The sequence below is a fragment of the Anolis sagrei genome, chromosome 3 (genome assembly GCF_037176765.1).
Source record: "Anolis sagrei isolate rAnoSag1 chromosome 3, rAnoSag1.mat, whole genome shotgun sequence".
NCBI lineage: Eukaryota > Metazoa > Chordata > Lepidosauria > Squamata > Dactyloidae > Anolis > Anolis sagrei.
In genome coordinates, this window is record NC_090023.1 from 182,194,029 (window position 1) to 182,218,219 (window position 24,191).

The 24,191-nt window shown below is 40.7% G+C and overlaps 1 protein-coding gene across 2 annotated transcripts in view; it reads left to right on the forward strand.

Moving 5' to 3' along the window:
- The window catches only part of A1CF (APOBEC1 complementation factor), a 62,616-nt gene extending 49,476 nt beyond the window's left edge, over positions 1 to 13,140 (forward strand). For both annotated transcript variants that reach the window (XM_060768791.2, XM_060768792.2), the window contains exons 11-12: positions 543 to 676; positions 8,930 to 13,140. In XM_060768791.2, coding sequence (XP_060624774.2) covers positions 543 to 676; positions 8,930 to 9,078 — 283 coding nt within the window. In that variant the 3' untranslated portion in view covers positions 9,079 to 13,140. The remainder of the gene's footprint in view (positions 1 to 542; positions 677 to 8,929) is intronic.
- The last annotated feature ends 11,051 nt before the right edge of the window (positions 13,141 to 24,191 follow it).

Genomic DNA, 24,191 nt, shown 5'->3' on the forward strand with positions numbered 1-24,191 from the left:
CAGTGTATGCTTTTTCCCAATTGGGGGGGGGGGGTAATGAGGGGACAGGATTATTAATGTTTTTCCCATGAAAATTTTAAGGGAACTTTGAGCTATAAAATATTCCCTGGGACAACATACTATCCACAGGCCACACTATCTCCACACCTGATGAGTGTAAGAATGGATGCTGTCATTAATATGAATTTGTTTTTATGGTTAATATGCATTGCTTTTATGTTTTATGGATTAGATACTCCTTTTTATCCAAGTAGGCCTTTGACAGGTTTGACCAGTTGGTCCCAGGTATCTTTTATTACTGTTTATTTAATTGTGTTTTCAATCATTTCATTTCAGTGTGATTTTTAAGGCAAACTTGGTCTTATTTGATATTTTGCCTAACTTAGCTGACATGGTATTCAAAGGGGTATTCAGTAAAGAATTAAATAATTAAAACAAAAGCCTTCCATTGTAAGGTATTTCTATTGTTTTTGAAAAAGATGAATGCAAAGTAAGCTTATCAACATGTAAGAGTAAATTCAGTCTTTACAACTACTTTTTAGGCATCCCTTCACACCGCCCAAGCTCAGTCCTTATGTAGATGAAGCCAAAACATATGCAGCGGAATATACTCTTCAAACTTTGGGCATCCCCACTGAGGGCACAGAGACGCCGGCTGCTACAGCATCTTTTCCAGGTACATCAAGACTGTATGGGCACTAACTTGGATCCTAAGGCATATTAACTTAAGGAAGTACATGAAAAGAAAATGTAGAGACTTGTTGTGTAAGGGCCTCGTGCCCTAAAGTCTCCTTGGAAAGAGAGTTTGTCATCTCCGCCACCATGTGTCTTGGGATGCATCTACATTGTAGAATAAAGGCAATTTGACACCACTGTAATTGCCATGGTTCAAATCTATGCAATCCTGGGAGCTCCTGTGTAATAAGGTCTGTAGCATTCTCTGCCAAAGAGTTCTTCTGCCTCACCAAACAACAACTCCCAGGATTCAATTGCATGGAGTCATGGTAGTTAAAGTGGTGTCAAACTGTATTAATTCAACAATTTTGATGCACCCCAAGTCTTACCTAAACCCCCATGACCACAACAGGGCAGTCTCTGAAAGGAGTGGCCAAAAGAGTCGATTCTCTACCCCCAGGGCAACTGACCTGCCTTTCCCTATCTAAGGCATCAGAAAATTCAGCTTGAACACCGTAGTGGTGAGGATGAAATGGAAGCTTTCTTAAATTAACTTCCCATAGGACCCAACCATTCTCTTTTCCAGATTACCTACAGCACAGTCCATGGGATGTTGCCATGGCATTTAAAGTGGAACCATGGCAATATTAATTATAGAGTATGAATGAAATGTTAAGTTGTAAAGTCACTGTCCAGGAAAGAAGATGGAAAGAGGAAGTGCAAAAGATAAGTTTTTGTCACAACACTCTTATTGAGAAATATAGATAAAACCAAAAGAATGCTGCATGATAAGTGCGGATAAATGCATAACCAAAAGTTTCTGTAAGCAACATTTTTCTGATCCTTAAAAGGACATAAAGAGAATTAGGGGACAACAACAACAACAACAACAACACTTTATTTATATACCACTCTATCTCTCCGAGGGAACTCAGGGCAGTTTCCAAGTAACAGACACCAAAACATAAAGAGTAAACAACATATGCATAAAATCATCACAACAACACATATATATTAAAGGTAATCCTGCCTGTTCTTCATGCCTGTTTGTTAGGGTCAAAAAAATGGGTCAAGGCAATTAAAAAGGGTTGGGCCGAGGCTAGTGCAAAACCAGAATTGGGGGGGGGGGGAGGGAATTGGGTAAAGTGCTATAACCAGCTAACAGCAATAGGAGGTATGGGCCTGTGGCTGCTCATTTCCAGGGCCTATTAGAGGAGTGACCAGGATAATAATTGTTTTTTGTAATAATTGTGCATTGTAATTGCTTATTGGTAATTTATGGATAATGTGTTAAGTCAATTGTTATATGTTGTATGGAACCACTGCTGTTTCTACTGTTTTTACTGTTTGTGAACCGCCGTGAGTCGCCTTCGGGCTTGAGATACAGCGGTATATAAGCAAAGTAAATAAATAAATAAATAATAGGTGGGAAGTACTAAGCCATATTCTCACAGTGTCTAGGGCTGGGCTAGTAGTGGTCATTCTCAAAGGCTTGGTGAAACCACCCGGTCTTTAAGCTCTTACGAAAAGAGGGGAGGGATGGGGCCTATCTTATTTCCCTTGGACAGGTGTTCCAGAGGTAGGGGGACACCACTGAGAAGGCCCCCTCTCTCGTCCTCACCAACCGTGCTTGTGATGATTGTGGGAGCAAAAAGAGCACCTCCACGGAAGATCTTAGAGTTTGCGCCGGTTCATAGAAAGAGATGTGATCGCGAAAGGCTTCTTCCTAACATGGGAACTTATGAGGTGGAGTAAGGATGCAATTCACCTTAAAAAGTGGTCTTGTGAATCTAGTGATTTTTTTAAAAATCTTCATTTATTTCACCACGGGGTCATGAAAGTAGTGGAGGAGCTGTTTATTGGCTCCCACTTCTTTTTATTTCAAGCTGAATTTCGTATCAGGAGGGGGCTTCCCATTCCGTGCTCCCGAAGGGAACAAAAGGAACAAAAAAACAAGTGAAATGGGAGAAACGAACTCTGTGCACATCTCTAATTATTGTGCAGTACTCATTATGGAAGTATTTTTTATACTCCAGTAACTTCATTTTTGTGGCTGCCACAAACTATGTTGAATTGGTTGAGACTTCATGAGCTATCCATTGAAAAACTATAGCAAAATGTGCTGCAGGATGTCCCCCATAAACAAAGTTTTTGCAGTTTAATAAACGTTTTCCATGTTATTATGATAGGACTAATTAGGAAATGGCATTTATAAGCCAGGAACAAATATTGTGTTACATATTGTTATGAATTAATTGGCTTGAACAGCGGGAATAATTCAATTTTAATCTTCTTAGTATCTTAAAGTATAGAATCCATGAGTATGGGAATGAAGGGCAACATAGATTCAAAACAGAAATATAATTTACAGTTACCATAACTAAAACCCTATGCGCTATATGTCTATGTCTTTCATGATAATTTGATTTCTTTTGCCTTACTGGAATTGTACACCAATCAGTCCTGTTGATTAATATGGAATCATTCAGGAACATCAGGGCTTTTAAAAAAGTTTAAAATCCATCCAGCTTCCTGCCACGGAGAAAAATCAATTTGTCTAGGCTTGTTGAAGCTTCCATGTTACGTAAGCTATACTTCTGTTTTATTGAACCCAGTGCCATTTACTGCTTAATTGTAATGACCTTCACCTATCATTACATTGTTACTTGGAAAGCTGAGGAATACATTTGGTCTATTCAAGTTCAAAAGTCTCTGGCAATCCAGTAACAATGTGGTCTCTTAAAGTTAATATAAAATGCATCATTCTAAGCCAAGTCTCCTGCTCTCTACCTCTCTAGAGAGGAGATGTCTAGCTATTCATTGACAAAACAAAGATAACAGGAAAATAGTATTTGAGGCAGGTATGGGAAAGATGGCATCTTTACAGTATGGTTAACTTGGGGGGGGGGGGAGCTGTTGAGGACCACAAAGGGAACTTCCACATGCCATCTACACTGAATTTTAAAATGTTGTTGTAACAATGATTGTGATCTTTTTATTCTGCATTTACCCCTTGTTCATGGCAATCAGGCCAAAGTAAAATGATTGGTTTTTTAAAGCAGTTTATATTCTCTTGGCTTTGCAAAAGTTGCTTATTGCTTTGCTGCCTTCTTTAGACCTCTTTGTAGATTCAATCAGTTGATTTTATATTTAGATAAAGACTGCTACAGACAGCTATGTTTGGGTCCTTCAGCCATCATTTGGTTACTGAGCAGGCACACATTGTGGGAAACGTAGTTTAACAGTAGGGCCTTTTGCAATCTCTATCATTGGTGGCCTGCCCTTCCCAAACTACACTAAAGATGGCTGTTATTAACCACGCCCACTCAGGCATGTAGCTGGGGGGGGGGCTTGAGGGGCTTCACCCCCCAAATTCTCATGGTAGTTTGTGAAAAGGCCTTACTGGCACATTATTTAGACTGTTATGTTTATTCATATCATGATCTGATCACCATGCTCAATATATCTCATATGTATGGGGGTATTGGGGTAATGATACAAAAGGTTTGCTAGGGTAGACCCTCTTTCACTCAGACTCAGCCCCCCCCCCCCGAAACTCAGCCCCCCCCCCGAAACTCCCCCTGAAAAAAATTTGCCCCCCCCCCCGAAACGAAATCCTGGCTATGGGCCTGCGCCCACTGCATCCCTTCAAAATAATTAGATTTTTAAAGTTCCCTTGCCTTTACCAAAGTTGCTTACTGGTTGTGAAAATTAAAATAACCTTGGGATGTCTCCTAACATTACAGAATATTTCTGAAAAAAATGGTAAGTGGTTCAAATTCGGACCCCCCTCTCCCCCCCACAAACACACACACACCTTTCCTGCATGGTTCAAAACTCAATTCAAAAGTGAAATTCAAATCTCCATATCCGATTCTTCATGTAATTCCGGTTTTTTTTGGCTCATGCCTAATCAATAATGACAAATGTGAAAGATAATTTGCTCCTCTCTAGTCAGTCCTTTAAGGCCTACTAAAATATGCTGACAAAAATAGAGGAAATAGTAACTTCTCAAGGAATCTTCAGTTTTCTCATGTTTTATGCATATGTTGCTTTTCTGTGTAAAAAATGCTAAACATTATTTACAAGTAGTAAAGGAGCTGATATAAATAAAGACTGCATTTCTAAATACACTCAGTGCCTCGAAAGCAATGAGGAATGCCTCTGATTTCACAGAATGACCCTTGTATCCGCAGAACCAATGTTCAGTTTCACTTATCCACAGTTTCACTTATTCACTTGTCCAAGCCATGCCCTCTTTTGATACCTCTGTTGTTTGTCTTATTGAAAATAATAAGCTTTATTAATATCCATGGTTTTACATATCCACACGAAGTCTGGTAATTTATCCCGAGCAGATACTGGGATAGTTCTGTACATGAGGTCCTAAATAAGGAAAATATACATTTCCAGTAGAAACAATACATCTATATAAATAAAAATGTAATGTTCGTTTGTGGGATTAACATAACTCAAAAACCACTGGGGGAATCGGACATAATACACCTGACAACCCAATGTATGTCCTTCACTCATAAAAACACTGAAAAACACAGCAGAAGGGACTTAAAAAGCCCCAAGAAGCTAAATGATGAAAAGCTAAATGACAATACAGAAAAAAGTGAAGAAAGAGGAAGGGAAGGGAAGGGAAGGGAAGGGAAGGGAAGGGAAGGGAAGGGAAGGGAAGGGAAGGGAAGGGAAGGGAAGGGAAGGGAAGGGAAGGGAAGGGAAGGGAAGGGAAGGGAAGGGAAGGGAAGGGAAGGGAAGGGAAGGGAAGGGAAAGGAAGGGAAGGGAAGGGAAGGGAAGGGAAGGAAGGAAAGAAAGAAAGAAAGAAAGAAAGAAAGAAAGAAAGAAAGAAAGGAAAGAAAGAAGGAAAGAAAGAAGGAAAGGGTGAAGCAAAGAGAGATTGAAGGAAGGAAAGAGGTAGAGAAGGAAGGAAGGAGAGGAAGAGGGAGAGAAAGAAAAAGGGGGAAGGAAGGAAAGTTAAAGAAGGAAGGAAGGAGAGAAGGAAAGGAAAAGGGAAAGAAGGAAGGAAAGAAGGAGCGAAGGAAGAAGGGAATGTAGAGAAAGAGGGAGGGAAGGAAAGAAGGAAGGAAAGAAGGAGCGAAGGAAGAAGGGAATGTAGAGAAAGAGGGAGGGAAGGAAAGAAGGAAAGAGAGAAGGAAGAAAAGAGAGACAGCAGAAGAGAAAGAAAAGGGGGAGGAAGGAAAGAGATAGAGAAGGAAGGAAGAAGAGAAGGAAAGACAGAAAGGAAGCAAGGAAGGAAAGAAGGAAAGAAAGAGGGAGGGAGGGAAGGAAGGAAGGAGGGAGGGAAGGAAGAAAGGAAAGACGGAGGGAGGGAGGGAAGGAAGGAAGGAGAGAAAGAGGGAAGGTTGGCCACAGCAAAGCGTGGCAGGTACAGCTAGTAGTAACAATAAAATACAACCATGTTGTAGCAACATTATTAGAAGCATGCACCATATGTTCTGCCTAGTTAAAGAGATGGGTTCCCCCCTCAAAAAGCTCTGATCAATACTAATGCTAATTTGTAAATGACCACTAGCAAGAATGAGATCCATTTCCTTTTTCACAAATGCATTTCCTCTTCCATGAATCTGTTGTTCATTTCTCAGCTGTAAGTAGATTTCCATTCATAGTCAAGGTCAAATGGCTATCGGCTGGTGGCATTGTTATATTTGCATTACGTATTACCCAGCATTTAGATAAATCATAAATAGGCATGCCTTTCTTTTAAACTCACATGCAGGAGAGAGAAGTTAAAGTCCTTTTTTGATTCCAGGATCATTGCAAGTACAGTTAAAAATACAGGAGTTTCTTGATTGTGTAATAGGCATCTTTAATTTTTAAAGTTGAAAGTCAATTACTTATATATGACCCTCCTTCCCTTCTATCTTCAAAACTTCCTTTTTACCCAGGTCCAAATTATAAAGTGTAACTGAATATCAATGAAGGTCTAAAAGTATGACGTTAGGAAAGTTTTTATTTATGACGTAAATAGATTGAATTTTGGATTGTTGTAAGTTTTTTTGGGCTTTATGGCCATGTTCTAGAGGCATTCTCTCCTGACGTTTCGCCTGCATCTATGGCAAGCATCCTCAGAGACCTCACAACCTCTGAAGATGCCTGCCATAGATGCAGGCGAAACATCAGGAGAGAATGCTTCTAGAACATGGCCATATAGCCCAAAAAAACCTACAACAACCCAGTGATTCCAGCCATGGAAGCCTTTGACAATAGATTGAATTTTCCTTCATTTCTGATTCTGATGCCAAAGTAATTTGGCAAACCTTGGGTTCTACACATCCTGATGTAGGGAAGTAGGGGAGCAGCAGATATGAGTTATTCTTCTGTCTCAGACATCAAAATGTCACATTCTTTCTGAGTTCTGCTATCTTTTGTAAGTAAAAAGTAAATCTACAGCCCTACATGCAACTACATAGAATGCATGTGTATCTTGTATATGATTTTATGTTATTGTAGCTTTAACTACCTCGGTTGGGGTGGGGTGGCTCATTTTGGTTGTTGCCATTTTTGTTTGGTCTAGTCCTCCTTCTGTCTTTGCCGGCGTAGGGTTGCCGTGCAGCTTACTGGCTAGTCAGGGGGTGAAGGTGCCATGCAAGTGCAGACGGCTTCGGTCCAAGTTACTTGAGACACCATGACCCTTAAACAGGCCGGATAGACCTTTAATATCTAGGAAAGAGACTATTATCTCTACACAGCCCCAGGTCAACATGCACCTAAAGATCACTTGAGAGGGCATATTTTCAGGTGTGGCTTCTTAGCTGTGGAACTTGCTTCCGGAGGAAATTAGATCAGCTCCCACCCTCAAGACATTTAGGAAAGGGGAAAAGACTTTCCTCTTCAAAGTAGCTTTTAACTGAAGCCAGGCAGTTTATGGACATTGAAAAATGGGAATTTTAGACTGTGTTATCTTTTAGCCTCATCACACTAGATCAGGGGTCCTCAAACTTTTTAAACAGGTCACAGTTCCTCAAAATGTTGGAGGATTGTATTATAATCTGAAGAAAATTATATCTTATTTGTAGTGCAAAAAACACTTAAAAACAATACAATAATTAAAATGAATATAAAATTATTAGTATTTCAATGGGAAGTGTGGGCCTGCTTTTGGCTGATGAGACAGGATTGTTGTTGTTGTTGTTGTTGTGTGCTTTCAAGTCATTTCAGACTTAGGTTGACCCTGAGCAAAGGTCGGGTAAATGACCTTGGGGGACCGTATCTGGCCCCTGGGCCTTAGTTTGAGGACCCCTGTACTAAAGCATGGATCCACTTTAAATCCAGTTTATGTCTCCTGCAGTAGTTTATTGAAGTCCAGGATCTGTCTGGCTGAGCAGTTTAAAGGCCCCTTCCTAAACTACAAGCCCCAGAATTCTGCAGGAAGCAGAAACTGGATTTAAGGCGGATCCGTGATCTAGTGCAGGGGTCCTCAAACTAAGGTCTGAGGGCCGGATACGGCCCTCCAAGGTCATTTAGCTGTCCCTCACTCAGGGTCAACCTAAGTCTGAAACTACTTGAAAGCACACAACAACAACAACAACAACAACAACAACAACAACAACAACAACAACAACAATCCTATCTCATCAGCCAAAAGCAGGCTCAGGCTTCCCATTGAAATACTAATAAATTTATATTTGTTAAATTTCTTCTTCATTTTAATGATTGTATTGTTTTAAAGTGGGGGTTTTTGCACAACAAATAAGATATGTGCAGTGTGCATAGGAATTCATTCATGTTTTTTCCCAAATCATAATCCAGTTTGAGGGACTGTGACCTGGCCCTCTGTTTAAAAGGTTTGAGGACCCCTGATCTAGTGTAATGAGATGGTATTACATTTAAACCATGGACAGTTTTAAGCATCATTGAGTATTACACATAGGTTTTAATTAATGTATGTATGTACATTTTCATAAATGTTGTGAGACGCCTTGGATCCGCGCTAGAGAAAGGCGGCATAGAAATCTCTGAAATAAATAAATAAGACAAGACATACATTACAGTTTATTTCATTTCCATCTAACTTGAATCATTTCTTTGGATCATGCATTTTTTAAAATGTTTTTGTGGCTTTATACGTGTGTATATGTGCAACCGCTATTGGTTAGACACATATGGCCAAACCCACAGATTGAGGCAGTTCCTAGAAACCAATATTTTGGCTATTCTCAAATACAAACGTAAATCAAGGATTATTGTCTGTCACTGCAGTCTTATTTTTGCATTTCCTTACAGGATATATCGCCAGCACAGCTGCAACTGTTGCAGCCACTCAGCTCAAGCAAGCCGTGACTCTCGGACAGGATTTGGCCGCATATGCAGCATACGAAGCTTACCCAGCCTTTGCAGTGGCGACTCGTAGTGATGGATATGGAGCTTTTTAACAGATGTATTCCACTGCTCTATTTAAAGTATTGGTTTCTCTCAGTCTTTAATCAAGCTGTGACAATGCATTGAAGCTACTTTAGGCTACTTTAGGATAATGAGTAGATAGTCTTAGTATTTTTCAATTCATAATTGGGTAAATTATGATGGAGTGGGATTACTTTTCGATTAACTCTTCGGTAGATGCTATTTTAAAGAAAATCCTGAAAATGAAGGGAAACTTCTTAGATGCACTATTTGGTTTCTGTTTATGTCAGTGCTCCTTGGTGACTATTTCCAATAATATTTTCAATGGCAAAGTGGTAAAACTACCCAATTTATTCAATTTTAAAACAGACTTCTCCCCGTATAAACATATCTGAAAACAAGATATTTGACACAGGCATATAACCCAGAATATCACAGCAGAAAATCCCACAATATCTGCTTTGAACTGGGTTATCTGAGTCCACACTGCTATATATTCCAGTTCAAAGCAAAAAAAAAAGTGGGATTTTACTCATCTGTGTGGAAGAGTCCTTAGAATGGTGCTTTTATATGTACAAATCGAGCTTTTTTTCTGTTGGTGATACTAAATTATTATGCACCTTACAGTCGATTGTGTCGTACAGTAAAAGAAATGTGGATGTTATTTTTCTCTGGTTTTCTTTTATATGTTTATGGATCCTGCCTATAGTGAAGTAACAGCCATAATCATAGGATCAGCCGGGTGCAACTTTAATAGGTGAATAGATTTAACTTATCTTTGGAAAATGTAAATAGCAGCCACTGGAGGACAAATTCCAATCATGAGGACAAGAGATAGGCAGGAAGAAGTTAATATCTTACATCCCTATAGTGATCTGGATGGAAAGTAGAAATTACTCTCCCAAAGCTATTAATTACATTGGGAGGTCTGTTGCCATTAAAAAGGAAGGGTTAAATTCCTTCTTCGATTCTGCTTCAAGCTGGACCATTATCAACTTTCCACAGTGACTGCTATTTGGATTTTTATAAATGTGCACATTGCATTTAATGCCATATCTAACTATGGCCTTTTGCAACAAATGGAGATTCCACATATATTAATACTAGGTGTATTCGCCATGCGTTGCTGTGGCCAAGCTTCCCACGCTCTTTCTCTCCTCCTTTCTTTCTCTCCCTCCCTCCCTCCCTCCCTCCCTCCCTCTTTCCTTCCTTCCCTTTTTCTTTCCTTCTCTCCTTCCTTCCTTCCTTCCTTCCTTCTTTTCCTTTTCCCTTCCTCCCCCTTTTATTTCCCTTCCTCTTTCTCCCCGTTCTTCCTCCTCTGCCTATTCTTGAACTGCAACTTCCAGCAGTCTTCCTGATCGATCTACCTACCTACGTATCTCTATCTAATCTATCTATCTGGAGAATTGCTGGGAGTTGCAGTCCAGGAATTGGAAATTGGAAATATGCAAGGATTGGGATGCTCTCAAAGAGATCCAAAGAGAAGAAAGCTTGCATCTTGGAAGCAATACATTTGGATCATCCTCCTTTCCTAAAGGGCCTGGTCTAGGGGATGCTGGGAGCTGTAGTCTGGAAGAGAGTGTGGATATGCTATTGTGTGTTTTGTTTGCCAGGGGAGTCATTTTTGTGCATTCACTGCAGTGTCTTTTTGCTCTTTTTTTTTTTTTGCTTTTTCGGTCTCTTCTGCTGTGTTTTTCAGTGTTTTTATGAGTGATGGTCACTCGTTGGCCTCATAGGTGTCTTGTGTCCAAATTTGGTGTCAGTTCACCCAGTGGTTTCTGAGTTCTGTTAATCCCACAAACGATCATTACATTTTTATTTATATAGATGTGTCATTTCCACTGGTTACAGTTAAGGCCAAAATTCAATGTGAAATCCGTTGCCAATCTGTTTGGATATAAATCCTATTGAGTTCAATGAGACTTGTTCCCTCATATGTGTATGTAGCCAATGATGCATTCCTCTCCATATCTGCTCAGAAGTAAAGTCCACCAGATTCAAAGAGACTTTGCTCCCAGATAAGAACGTCTTGACAAAGGGACAAAAGGAAATCCTTCACTTCTATTACAGAAGCAATGGTAACTTTGTTGGTTCTATGAGGCCAATGAACTGGGAGTTTTAATGAACCCATTTAAAAACTGAATTGGAATTTGGGGTGAAGGAGAACAGCAATTGTTTAGTGGTGTAAAAAAAATTAAGGTTCTGAGAAGTGCAGAAATTGTTTTGTGGGACCATGCAGTACTCAGGCTGTTTTTGTATTGGAGTCTTAAATATAATTGTTTTTTATATTTGAAATTAAAAGGTGTTTCTATTATTATGTTGAGGATGCCCCCTCCCCAACATTATAATTTTCAGATGTCCTCCTTCAGTAATTATTTTGAGATTGCTAACTTCAAATATTCAAGGAAACCACACATTCCTGTGAATGTTTACTTGAAAACTAGTTTCCCATTTTTAATTATGCTTGGTCTTAAGTAAATTATTGAATCTTGAATGGCTACCACAAAGTATTTTTAATTGGATGTACGGGTGTTATGGTGTGTTGCTGGCTTTGTAATAACATTTGAAATCGTTAGAAACACAAATAGATGAGAAGATACATTTGATATAAAAATGCCGAGCTTACTTATTTTTTTAGATGAGCATTTTTATCTAAGAGTTTTTATTTTCATGTCAAGAGGGACTTGAGAAACTGCAAGTCGCTTCTGGTGAGAGAATTGGCCGTCTGCAAGGACGTTGCCCAGGGGATGCTAAGATGTTTTACCACCCTCTGGGAAAGTTTTCTCATGTCCCTGCATGAGGAGCTGGAGCTGACAGATGGGAACTCACCCAGCTCCCCGGATTTGAACCACTGACCTTTTGGTCGGCCTTCCTACTGGCACAAGGGTTTAACCCAGGTTTCCTCAAACTAAGGCATGGGGGCCAGATCCAGCCCTCCAAGGTCATTTATCCAGCATTTGCTCAGGGTCAACCTAAGTCTGAAATGACTTGAAAGTACACAACAACAACAACAATCCTATCTCATCAGCCAAAAGCAGGCCCACACTTCCCATTGACATACTAATAAGTTTATACTGGCAAAAATTGTTCTTCATTTTAATTATTGTATTGTTTTTAAGTGTTTTTGCACTACAAATAAGATATGTGCAGTGTGCATAGGAATTAATTCTTTTTTTTTTCAAATTATAATCCAGCCCTCCAACAGTTTGAGGGACTGCGATCTGGCTCTCTGTGTAAAAAGTTTGAGGACCCCTGGTTTAACCACTTGCACCACTAGGGGCTCCATCTAAGACAGGGTTTCTCAACCTGGAGGTCGGGACCCCTGGGGTGGTCGCGAGAGGGTATCAGAGGAGCCACCAAAGACCATCAGAAAACACAGTATTCTCTGTTGGTCATGGGGGTTCTGTGGGGGAAGTTTGGCACAATTCTATCATTGGTGGGGTTCAGAACGCTCTTTGATAGTAGGTGAACTATAAATCTCAGCAACTACAACTCCCAAATGACAAAATCAATCCCCACCCAACTCCACCAGTATTCAAATTTGGGCATATCGGGTATTTGTGCCAAATTTGGTCCAGTGAATGAAAATACATCCTGCATATCAGATATTTACATTATAATTCATAACAGTAGGAAAATTACAGTTATGAAGTAGCAACGGAAATAATGTTATGGTTGGGGGTCACCACAACACGAGGAACTGGATTAAGGGGTCGTGGCATTAGGAAGGTTGAGAAACACTGATCTAAGAGGTGATATCATATCTTGACATATGTCCATTAAATGGATGATTTATTAGTTTAAAGGAGGATGCATTATTTCCTCTGCCTCCAAGAACCAGACTGAACTTAATGACACCCCGAAACCGAGCATTACAAGATGATATTCTTGGACCCAAAGCATCACTGCTTAAGTATGGATTAGGCCTGGGTAACAACGCAAAAATTTGTTTCTAAAATCGATTTGTATTTGGGGTTTTTTTTTGTTTCGATATTTAAAATAATTACAAAATTTTCCCTTAAAAAAGTTCGGTATTTACGAAATTTCGTTAATATTTACAAAACATTTTGTAAAGATGGCGCCCTTTTTTTCAATATTTTTTCAATATTTTTTTCAATTTTTTTAAATTTAATTATTAATTTAGTAGAATAGGGAGAAGAAATTATTATTAAGGAGGGAAGGCAGGCACTCACTCTGGCGGGCCCTCAAGCGCTGCCGAGTCGGGCCCGGCTCTTCCGAAGCAATGCGAAATTGGGAGAAGGGTTCCCCAAAGGCCATCTAGCCCAGCCCTCCGCTAAGGAATTGGGAGAACGAAGCACAGCCCTCCGCTAAGGAATTGGGAGAACGAAGCACACCCACCGCTAAGGAATTGGGAGAACGAAGCACACCCACCGCAAAGGTGAGAAAGGAGGGACGGGCCGCCTTCCCGCTGAGGGTCGCTCGCCCTCTCGCTCGCTTGCTCAGCCGGCGCCTTCCCCGCCCTCTCCTCCTCCTCCTCCTCCTCCTCTTTCAGGCTCTGCCTCTGACTGGCTAAGGAGAGGAGAGAGAGGAGAGCTCCCAGCAAGCATCTAGCCAAGCCATCTTACGTATTTCCGAAATGGACGGAAATACAAAAATTTTTGGCGCATGCTGTTTCGATATTTAAAAACACTTCCGGGTTTAAAAATAAGTTTTGTAATCGTTTTGTAATTGCTAAAATTAACGAATATTTAACGAATTACAAAACTAACGAACGAAACCGCCCAGGCCTAGTATGGATGTTTTCACCATGTCGTTATGTTCATATTTACTAAAAGTAACTTTCCAAGCTCTGTCCAGAACTTGTAGGAATATAATTGGGGGATGGGATGAAAACAACATTGGTGATAGCGAATATTGAGCGTAAATTTGGTTATTATAATACAGTAGTTACCGCAAGCACTTGAATCACTTACATCTCCCAGTATCAATGTTTACTCATAACATCGACTATATTTCAAGCATGACCATACTTTTCATTCTGCTCATTTATAAAATATATTCTTGAAAGTTGCCAGGTTACAGAAAGTGCAGTGGTTTCTTTCCCATCCTGCTATAAATCATTAAGGAAACCGGCATAAGAGCTAAGAGCTTGGTGGGGGCGAGGAAGGTGCATCTTTCATAAGTCTTGTCATATCAAAATGATTTTCTAGTTACAGCAAGGGCAAACCTGTTTATTGCTTTGCTGGCAGGGGTTCAATGTTCCATTTATTGAATATTCAACATGTTCTTGGCTCTCATGTGCATTCTGTTCTTGCAAACAAATAATCTTATTGAGTGACTAGAACATCCCCATCTCTCCATTTTACTATAATCGTGCATCAGGAAGGGTGCGGACCTTCCCCGTTTTAGCAGATTCTACAGAATTAAGCTGTTAAGTGATATCTTCAATAGCCTCCAGTGCCAAAGGTAACCATTACTGAGATATTCAATAGCATCTTTGATGCATGACGTCAATAAAATTGACTTTTAACAGAGATTCATACATAACACTTGCTAAGTAGGCAATGATGACTATAAATTTAATTTCAGTTTCAAATATGCTTTTCTATAGTAGTAAGTGTGGGGTTTGGGAGGAGAAGGCCAAGCTTTTGGTGATAACTCAGGAAGATAGGCTAACCTTTTATGACCTTTCCTGCCATGAAATATAGAATCAGTATCACAGATCCACTGTAGTTCCTTATAATACCTCACCAGTGAAAAATGGATGTATTGGTTTGGTGAAACATGGTGAGAAAGTCAAACACCGCTTGCTGCTGGAGACAGTGATTGGTCTCCAAAGCCAGCCACACATCTACTGTTTAGAGGTGTAGTAATTTGAGTATTGGACTACTGCAATGCACTCTACATGGGGCTGCCTTTGAAGACTGCTCAGAAACGTCAATTAGTCCAATGGTTGGCAGCCAGGCTGCTCACTGGAGCGGCATACAGGGAACTCTTTTGTTACACCAGCTCCACTGGCTGCCGATCAGCTTCCTAGCACAATTCAAAGTGCTGGTCTTAACCTTTAAAGCCTAAATCAGTGGTTCTCAGCCTGGGGTCCCCAGATGTTTTTGGCCTACAACTTACAGAAATCCCAGCCAGTTTACCAGCTGTTAGGTTTTCTGGGAGTTGAAAGCCAAGAACATCTGGGAACCCCAGGTTGAGAACCACTGCCCTAAATGGTTCTGGCCCAGACTACCTGTCCGAACGTATCTCTTGGTACAAACCATCACGAAACTTAAAATCATCTGGAGAGGCCCTGCTCTCGACTCTACCAACATCGCAAACGCGATTGGTGGGGACGAGGGACAGGACCTTCTCATCAGTGGCCCCCCGCCTGTGGAACGCTCTCCCCAGAGACATCAGAATGGCCACCTCCCTCCTGTCTTTTAGAAGAAAAATCAAGACCTGGCTTTGGGACGAAGCATTTGATTAGTGAGCAGTAAAAGAAGATTTTAACACTTATGGCAATGATTTGACCCGAACTGGATTTTAGACTCTGATTTTAATAGGCATGTGTTAATCAATTGTTTTAATTTTTGTTTTAATATTTTAATGTATTATTGATTGTTTTATTATGATGACACCGTATGGTGTTTGTGAGGCCGCCCTGAGTCCCCCCTTGGAGGTGAGAAGGATGGGGTATAAATATCTATATAAATAAAAATGTAATGCTAGTTTGTGGGATTAACATAACTCAAAAACCACTGGACGAATTGACACCAAATTTGGACATAATACACCTATCAGGCCAACAAGTGACCATCACTCATAAAAACACTGAGAAACACAGCAGAAGAGACTTAAAAGTCAAAAAATTAAAAAAATCACGAACACATGGACAAAACCACACATTTATTTATGCAAACACACATATATACACATATACACATACACATACACACACACACACACATATATATATATATACACACACACACACACACATACACACACACACACAAAATACATGTACAGTACACAGACTGGGCCACAACAATGCATGGCAGGGGATGGCTAGTAGGAAATAAATTCTGGAGACCAGGGTTTGAATCCCCATGAAGACCCACTGGATCACTTCCACACAACTGAAGAAAATCCTACATTATCTGCTTTGAACTGGAATATATGGCGGTGTGGACTCAGATAACCTAGTTCAAAGCAGATATTGTAGGATTTTCTGACTTGATATTCTGGGCTAGATGACTGTGTGGAAGGGCCCACACTTTTTCGGCCATAGATGAAAACAATGGCAAATCTATGAATAAATCGTGCCAAGACAATCCTATGATAGGGTCACCATAAATTGACTTGATGGCACATTGACCATAAGTTGACTTGATGGCGCATATTAATAACAACACAATGTTAAAGTCTCTCGAACGCATCAGACAGGGCTAAATTTGGAGGCATATGCCGGTTCCCTTTCCCTTTTGCCATGGAGACTGCCAGCTCCCGTCCCAAAATGCACAGCGACTTCCGGTGGGGATTCGTGGCAAAAAGGAAGGGGAATTATCAGGTGCCACTATGGCAACAACACAGGAGGCTTCCCGTGTTGCATAGAGATCAACGGGTGAAGCTGAGCACCGGACACTTTCTTAGTTTCTTCCCATGAGATGAAGTAAATAGGAACCCAGGAGATGTGGGCATGGGACAATGAGTTCCCCACACTGGGCACCTGTGGCTTCACCAAAATGTGTGACAATTCCAGCAACAAATGGGATGAAGGCCTCTGTCTTGAATCAGAACCAAATTGTTACAGGACATCATTGTTTTAGAAACAAAGGGAGCTGCCTCAGTCTATTAGGACAATTGCCCATTTTATTCAGATTGGTTTCGAAGGTTTCAGATTAGACTCCTTTATGGGACTTCCTAGAGATCCCAAGAATTGGAGATTGAATGTTGAAATGCAAATCATATGCTCTCCTCAGTAAGTGTTGATAAAAGATGGATTTATTTCAAAGTATTCTCTATGTCTATATTATGCCTAAATCACTTCTGTTAATTTTAAACATGTGAAAAATGCTGAGGTTACTATATTCATGCATCTATGTATCTAACATGTACGGAAAGTGTTTGTATTTGATTGAAATGCTTTCTCACTTTTATTTGTTAACTATGTACTATCCCCTCCCTTGGACAAGATATTTATACACCGTGAGATAAAACAGGTGCCGAAGAAACAGAGACAGTATTAAAAAGTGTGTGCGTAAAAGCACTTATATTTTTCGTACTTGTGGTACAGTCTTTGTATAGTATTGCAGTACTGTGAAGTCATGTATAACTAGCTTTATTTGAAACAGCCAGTTGTTTTGATAACATTTTTCAAGTGGCATCTCCTGAATTACGAGCCATGAATTATGAAAAAAATATGTCAAATTAGATTCTGTACTTTGTTAATCAAATGATGATCAAGCAGCTATTTTGAAATGATTAAACTTTCTGAAAAAAATGCAAAAGGATTGGGTGTTTTTTATTGTGTTTGCATGCGTAGTATCTTTTGGAATAACAACATCGTCTGCGCATTCAGAAGAAGACCTACAAGCCACTCCAAACACCTTCGCATACGAGAAGCTCGGCCTGTCATTAAATATTGAGAAAACCAAAGTGCTCTTCCAGCAGTCACCAGCCAATCCCTTTCCAATGCCAGAAATACAGCTTAATGGTGTAACATTAGAAAATGTTGCCCATTTCCACTACCTTGGGAGCCACCTCTCCACAAAAGTCAACATTAACACTGAAATTCAACACCGCCTGAGCTCTGTGAGTGCAGCATTTTTCTGAATGAAGCAGAGTGTTTGAGGACATCCGTAGGGATACCAAGGTGCTTGTTCATAAAGCTATTGTCCTCCGAACCCTGCTATATGCCTGCGAGATGTGGACTGTCTACAGACGTCACATGCAACTCCTGTAATGATTCCATCAGCGTTGCCTCCGGAAAATCCTGCAAATCTCTTGGGAAGACGAGCGGACAAATATCAGCATGCTGGAAGAAGCAAAAACCACCAGCACTGAAGCGATGGTCCTCCGCCATCAACTCTGCTGGACTGGCCACATTGTCCAGATGCCTGACCACCGTCTCCCAAAGCAGTTGCTCTACTCCGAACTCAAGAATGGAAAATGGAATGTTGGTGGGCAGGAAAAGAGATTTAAGGATGGGCTCAAAGCCAACCTTAAAAACTCTGGCATAGACACAGAGAATTGGGAAGCCCTGGCTCTTGAGCGCTCCAGCTGGAGGTCAGCTGTGACCAGCAGTGCTGTAGAATTTGAAGAGGCACGAATTGAGGGAGAAAGAGAGAAATGTGCCAAAAGGAAGGCGTGTCAAGTCAACCCCGACGGGGACCACCTTCCACCTGGAAACCAATGCCCTCACTGCGGGAGAAGATGCAGGTCAAGAATAGGACTCCACAGTCACCTATGTACCCACTGCCAGTACACCGATCTTGGAAGACAATCCTACTCGGACAATGAGGGATCGCCTAAGTAAGTAAGTAAGTAAGTAAGCAATCTTTTGGAATTCTGTTCTTTTTAAGAGTAAACAAATCCATTTCCTGGCCCATGTCAGGTTCTCAGATAGTCAATCCTGGAAAAGGTACTTTTTTGGACTACACTATGTAGCAAATTTTGAATTTTTCCCGATCCTAGTTTGAAAGTGTTATTTCCTGTCTAATTGTGCTGTACTTACTTTGAAATGAGTTGTTATACTCCAGAAACTTCGTTTTTGTGCTTGCCACATACTATGTTGGATTGGATGAGATTCTATCAGATAATCATTGAAAAACTCTAGCAAAATGTGCTGCAGGATGTCCCACAAAAGTTTTTGCAGTTTAATAAACCTTTTCCATGTTTTTTTGTTTGTTATAGAACCAATTAGGAAATGACATTTATAACCTAGGGACTAAAACCGTGTTGCATAGTGTTATAATTCCCTAATTTCTTGAACCAACATGGAGGCTTCTGAGAATTGTATTCCAAAAAGGAACATATGTGTTCCTGATTCAGCTACGAATCTCCTGTATCCAATTTCCTCAACAATCTGAAATTATCCACCCATATGAACATCTGGACTGAGATGCATTGGACATGTTTCCCTAAACACACCTTTGCATACAATTTTTCAACAGAGAACCAGGTTGTAAAATTCAAAGGAGAACATTGTTCAAAGAATAACTATGTTCCGAACCACGTATTAGTCTAAGTGACTTCTCATGGGTTTCTTGCACTTGGCACCCACCAGAGTTCTTACATCTGCTTCTACTTCCATGGCAACCTTTTTTTTTTTTTGCTAGAGATCATCAAGATTTGAACTGCTTTCCCTTTCCTGACACTTGAAACCATGCCATCCAGTAGTTCACAGACAAAAATAGGGCCTCTTGTGTATTTATAACATCCTCATTCTCGCACTAAGCATCACTGAACAAGTGCTCTTTCCTCTTGATTAATATTATGCTAGTAAAGGTTTATTCTTCATGCTAGATGCAACTCTTCTGATCTACAGTAGTCTGCCCCATGTTTATTTTTGAAAGTGATTTTTACTGATCTGGCCACAGTGGTCCACGCTTTTGTTACATCCCAAATAGATTACTGCAACACGCTCTACGTGGGGCTGCCTTTGAAGACTGTTCAGAAACTCCAACTAGTCCAATGGGCGGCAGCTAGACTACTCATTGGGACATCATACAGGGAGCACACCACCACACCCCCTGTTATGTCAGCTCCACTGGCTGCCGGTCCAGTTCCGAGCACAATTCGAAGTGCAGGTCTTGACCTATAAAACCCTATACGATTCTGGCCCAGTGTACCTGTTTGAACATATCTCCTTCTACGTCCCACCTCGGCATTTAAGATCTTCTGGGGAGGTCCTGCTCTCAGCCCCGCCTCTGTCACAAACATGCTTGGCGGAGACGAGTGACAGGGCCTTCTCGGTGGTGGCCCCCCGCCAGTGGAATTCACTCCCCGGTGAAATTAGATTATCGACGTCCCTCCTTTCCTTTAGAAAGAAGGTAAAAACATGGATGTGGGACCAGGCCTTTGGGTCCTTCTGTCTTTCTGACAATGACCATCGCTATGGAAATGGACTATGGACATGCTTGATGGAGTCTCTAACTACAGAATTCAGCTCAGATAAGGCCACCAGGCTGCTATTGAAACAGAAACAGATTTTAATTAAATAATGTGATTTAATGTTTTAAATGTATGTAATTATTGGATTTTATTATATATACATTGGAGGCATTGAATTGTTGCTGGTTGAAGTCCCCCCCGCCCCCCAGGGGGGTTTGAGAAGGGCGGGGTACAAATATCTGAAATAAATAAATAAATGTGAAAGAAAACATGAAGTACATACATAAAGGTATAACTTTTTAAAAAAGTAACATGACATTAGTACACATAAGCAGGGGACATGGATTTAAAACTTTCCACTTGACATTAAGTCTAGTCGATTCTAACTCTGGGGGGTGGTGCTCATCTTACTTCTAAGCCGAAGAGCTGGTGTTGTCCGTAGACACCTCCAAGGTCATGTGGCGGCATGACTGCATGAAGCGCAGTTACCTTCCTACTGAAGAGGTACCTATTGTTCTACTTACATTTGCATGTTTTCGAACTGCGACGTTGGCAGAAGCTGGGGCTAGCAACAGGAGCTCACCCCATCCCACGGATTCGAACCGCCGACTTTCCAGTCAGCAAGTTCTCCAGTTTAGCGGTTTAACCCGCTGCTCCACCGTGGCCCACCACAATGTAGCACACATGGATTTGTGTGCTAAATTGTTCATTCTCATTCATAATACTGTCTGAATGTTCACTGTGTTGGAAAGTGAAGTACATCTGGATAGCTGAAGGCTGCGGTAGTTGAAAAAAATGATAATTACACATTGAACAATCCTCATTACATACATTGTCTTTTTTCATCTATTGCAAGTCTTTATTCTGCAGGAGAGTTTTTCTAATAACCAAGTGTCCCACACTTTTCTCCACCTTGAATTGTTGAGTTTTCCTATACTTGGCCACTTTCATCCAGGCAGCCACAATCTAATCAATTTTCTATTTTTAAGGCTCGATTATATTTAACATAAAGAGAAAGAAATAGGAACAAAAGTGAATAGTCTGGGAAGTAATTCATGACATTTGATCCAAGACCACATTCTAAACATTGTTTATGCTAAGGCATTTAAAGCCGCATATGAAGATATGAGATCACATTCGTATAGCCTCTCCAACCATCTGGTGGAACAATGTTCACCATTCTGGATATGTGAATGGACTTTACATACCATTTAGGAACAATTTTAGACCTCCTTTGATGCTAGCTGAATAAGATCTATATGGAGGACCAAATGAAACACCAATATGCATCTAAGATCGAAATCCCTAAGTCTGATTGCCATGACATTGGAACAAATTAACCTCTTTGAGCAAACATTTATATATTGCCACAACAACATCACAACATCACTCTCTTGCGACTTCATCAAAAGTTAGAAACTATAGATCCTTTGTATTGTAAAAGGCTTTGATTGATTACTTTACTTACTTAGGCAATCCCTCGTTTTCCGAGGATGATTGTCTTCCAAAATTCTTGTGGGTCTGTATGTGGCTGTGGAGCCCTATTCTTGCTCTGCAACTTCTTCCGCAGTGAGGGCATTGGTTTCCAGGTGGAAGGCGGTCTCGGTCGGGGTTGGCTTGATGCGCCTTCCTCTTGGCACGCTTCTCCCTTTCGCCCTCCATTCATGCCTCCTCAAATTCTGCAGCACTGCTGGTCACAGCTGACCTCCAGCTGGAGCGGTCAAGAGCCAGGGCTTGCCAGTTCTCAGTGTCTATGCCAGAGTTTTTAAGGTTGGCTTTGAGCCCGTCTTTAAATCTCTTTTCCTGTCCACCAACATTCCGTTTTCCATTCTTGAGTTTGGAGTAGAGCAACTGCTTTGGGAGACGGTGGTCGGGCATCCGGACAACGTGGCCGGTCCACGTTGGTGGCGGAGGACCATCGCTTCAATGCTGGTGGTCTTTGCTTCTTCCAGCACGCTGACGTTTGTCCACCTGTCTTCCCAAGAGATTTGCAGGATTTTCCGGAGGCAGCGCTGATGGAATCGTTCCAGGAGTTGCATGTGACGTCTGTAGACAGTCCACGTTTCGCAGGCATAGAGCAGGGTTGGGAGGACAATAGCTTTATAGACAAGCACCTTGGTATCCCTACGGATGTCTCGATCCTCAAACACACTCTGTTTCTCTGTTTTGATTGATTATTATTATTATTAATAATAATAATTATTTCCCACATTTCTAACCCGCCTTTCTCAGCTCCCGAGGGGGGACTCAGGGCGGCTTACATCGGCAACAATTCGATGCTACAAGATAATACAAATATAAACAAATATAACAACAGTTTAAAACAGTAAATAGAACCTTAAGTTAAAAACACATTAGAAATATTGTCATCAATCCATATCGCCAATTCCAGTCCCATTCAGCATCCAAAGTGCTGTAATGCTTGTTGTCCAAAGGCCTGGCCCCAGAACCATGATTTAACCTTCTTTCTGATCTCACTGAGGAGCGAGTTCCACAGGTGTGGGGCCACCGCCGAGAAAACCGTGTCTCTCGCCTCTGCCAAGTTTTCTTGTTGTTGACCTTCCCTTCAATGTTCTTAAAATACTGCCCATGGAGTGGCTTGCTTGGCCACTGCTCTTTTTGTGTTGTGAACTATTGGGCTCTGTAGTCTTCTTTTGATTCTTTAGCATTCAGCATCTCAGCTTTATGGATTTCTTTCAATGCTGCCTCTTGGCTTTCTTGGATAATGGCATTGAATCTTGCCATTATTTATGTGTAAACCGCTTTGAGTCCCCCCAGGGTGAGAAAGGCGGTATATAAATACTGCAAATAAAATAAATAAATAAATAAATGTGTTCATTCAGGCCCCTTTTCTCTTCTTCTACTGATTGCTTGACTTGGAGAAGCCCTCCAATATATTATTATTATTATTATTATTATTATTATTATTATTATCATTAGAAACACAACAAGATTAGTAGACAGCAAACAAGACAGCAAACAGCAAACAAGATCACGGTGCTGGTTGTTGTATTGGATCACACGCCAGACATTTCCCAAGTGTCTAGGACTATGTGATGTATTGGCAAATAATGCATGCAGATCCCAGTAGGGTGGCCTTTTGCACCTGACTGGTAATTTTGTCAGTGTTGATTGTGTTTAAGTGCAGGCCAAGGTTTTTAGGCACTGCACCCAGTGTGCTGATCACCACTGGGACCACCTTGAATGGCTTCTTGTTGTTGTTGTTGTTATTACTATAATGACACAACAACACAGTATGTCACAGCAAACAAGATCTATATGCTGGAATTCGTATCACAAAGTCGAACACTTCCTAAGTGTCTAGGATTGTGTGATGTATTTTCGAATGATGTGCGCATATCCAAGTAAGGTAGCCTTTTGCAGTTGACAGATCGTGGTTCTGTCAATGTTTATTGTTTCCAATTATTATTATTATTATGATTGACACAAAAACACAGTATGTCACAGCAAACAAGATCTATATGCTGGATTTCGTATCACAAAATCACAAATCTAACACAGCCCAAGCGTCTAGGACTGTGTGATGTATTTTCAAATGATGTGCACAGATCCAAGTAAGGTAGCCTTTTGCAGTTGACAGATCGTGGTTCTGTCAATGTTTATTGTTTCCAATTATTATTATTATTATTATTATTGACACAAAAGCACAGTATGCCACAGCAAACGAGATCTATATGCTGGATTTTGTATCACAAACACACAAGTTGAACACTTCCCAAGCATCTAGGACTGTGTGATGCATTTTCGAATGATGTGTGCAGATCCACGTAAGGTGGCCTTTTGCAGTTGACAGATCGTGATTTTTGTCAATGTTTATTGTTTCCAAATGTTGGCTGAGATCTTTTGGCATGGCACCAATTGTGCCGATGACCACTGGGACCACCTGGACTGGTTTATGCCACAACCTTTGCAGTTCGATTTTGAGGTATTATTAATAATAATAATAATAATAATAATAATAATAATAAATGTCTGTATGTATTTATTTATTATATTTATATTTTCTAAATATGGAGATCCCAGTAAGGTGGCCTTCTGCAGCTGGCAGATGGTAATTTTG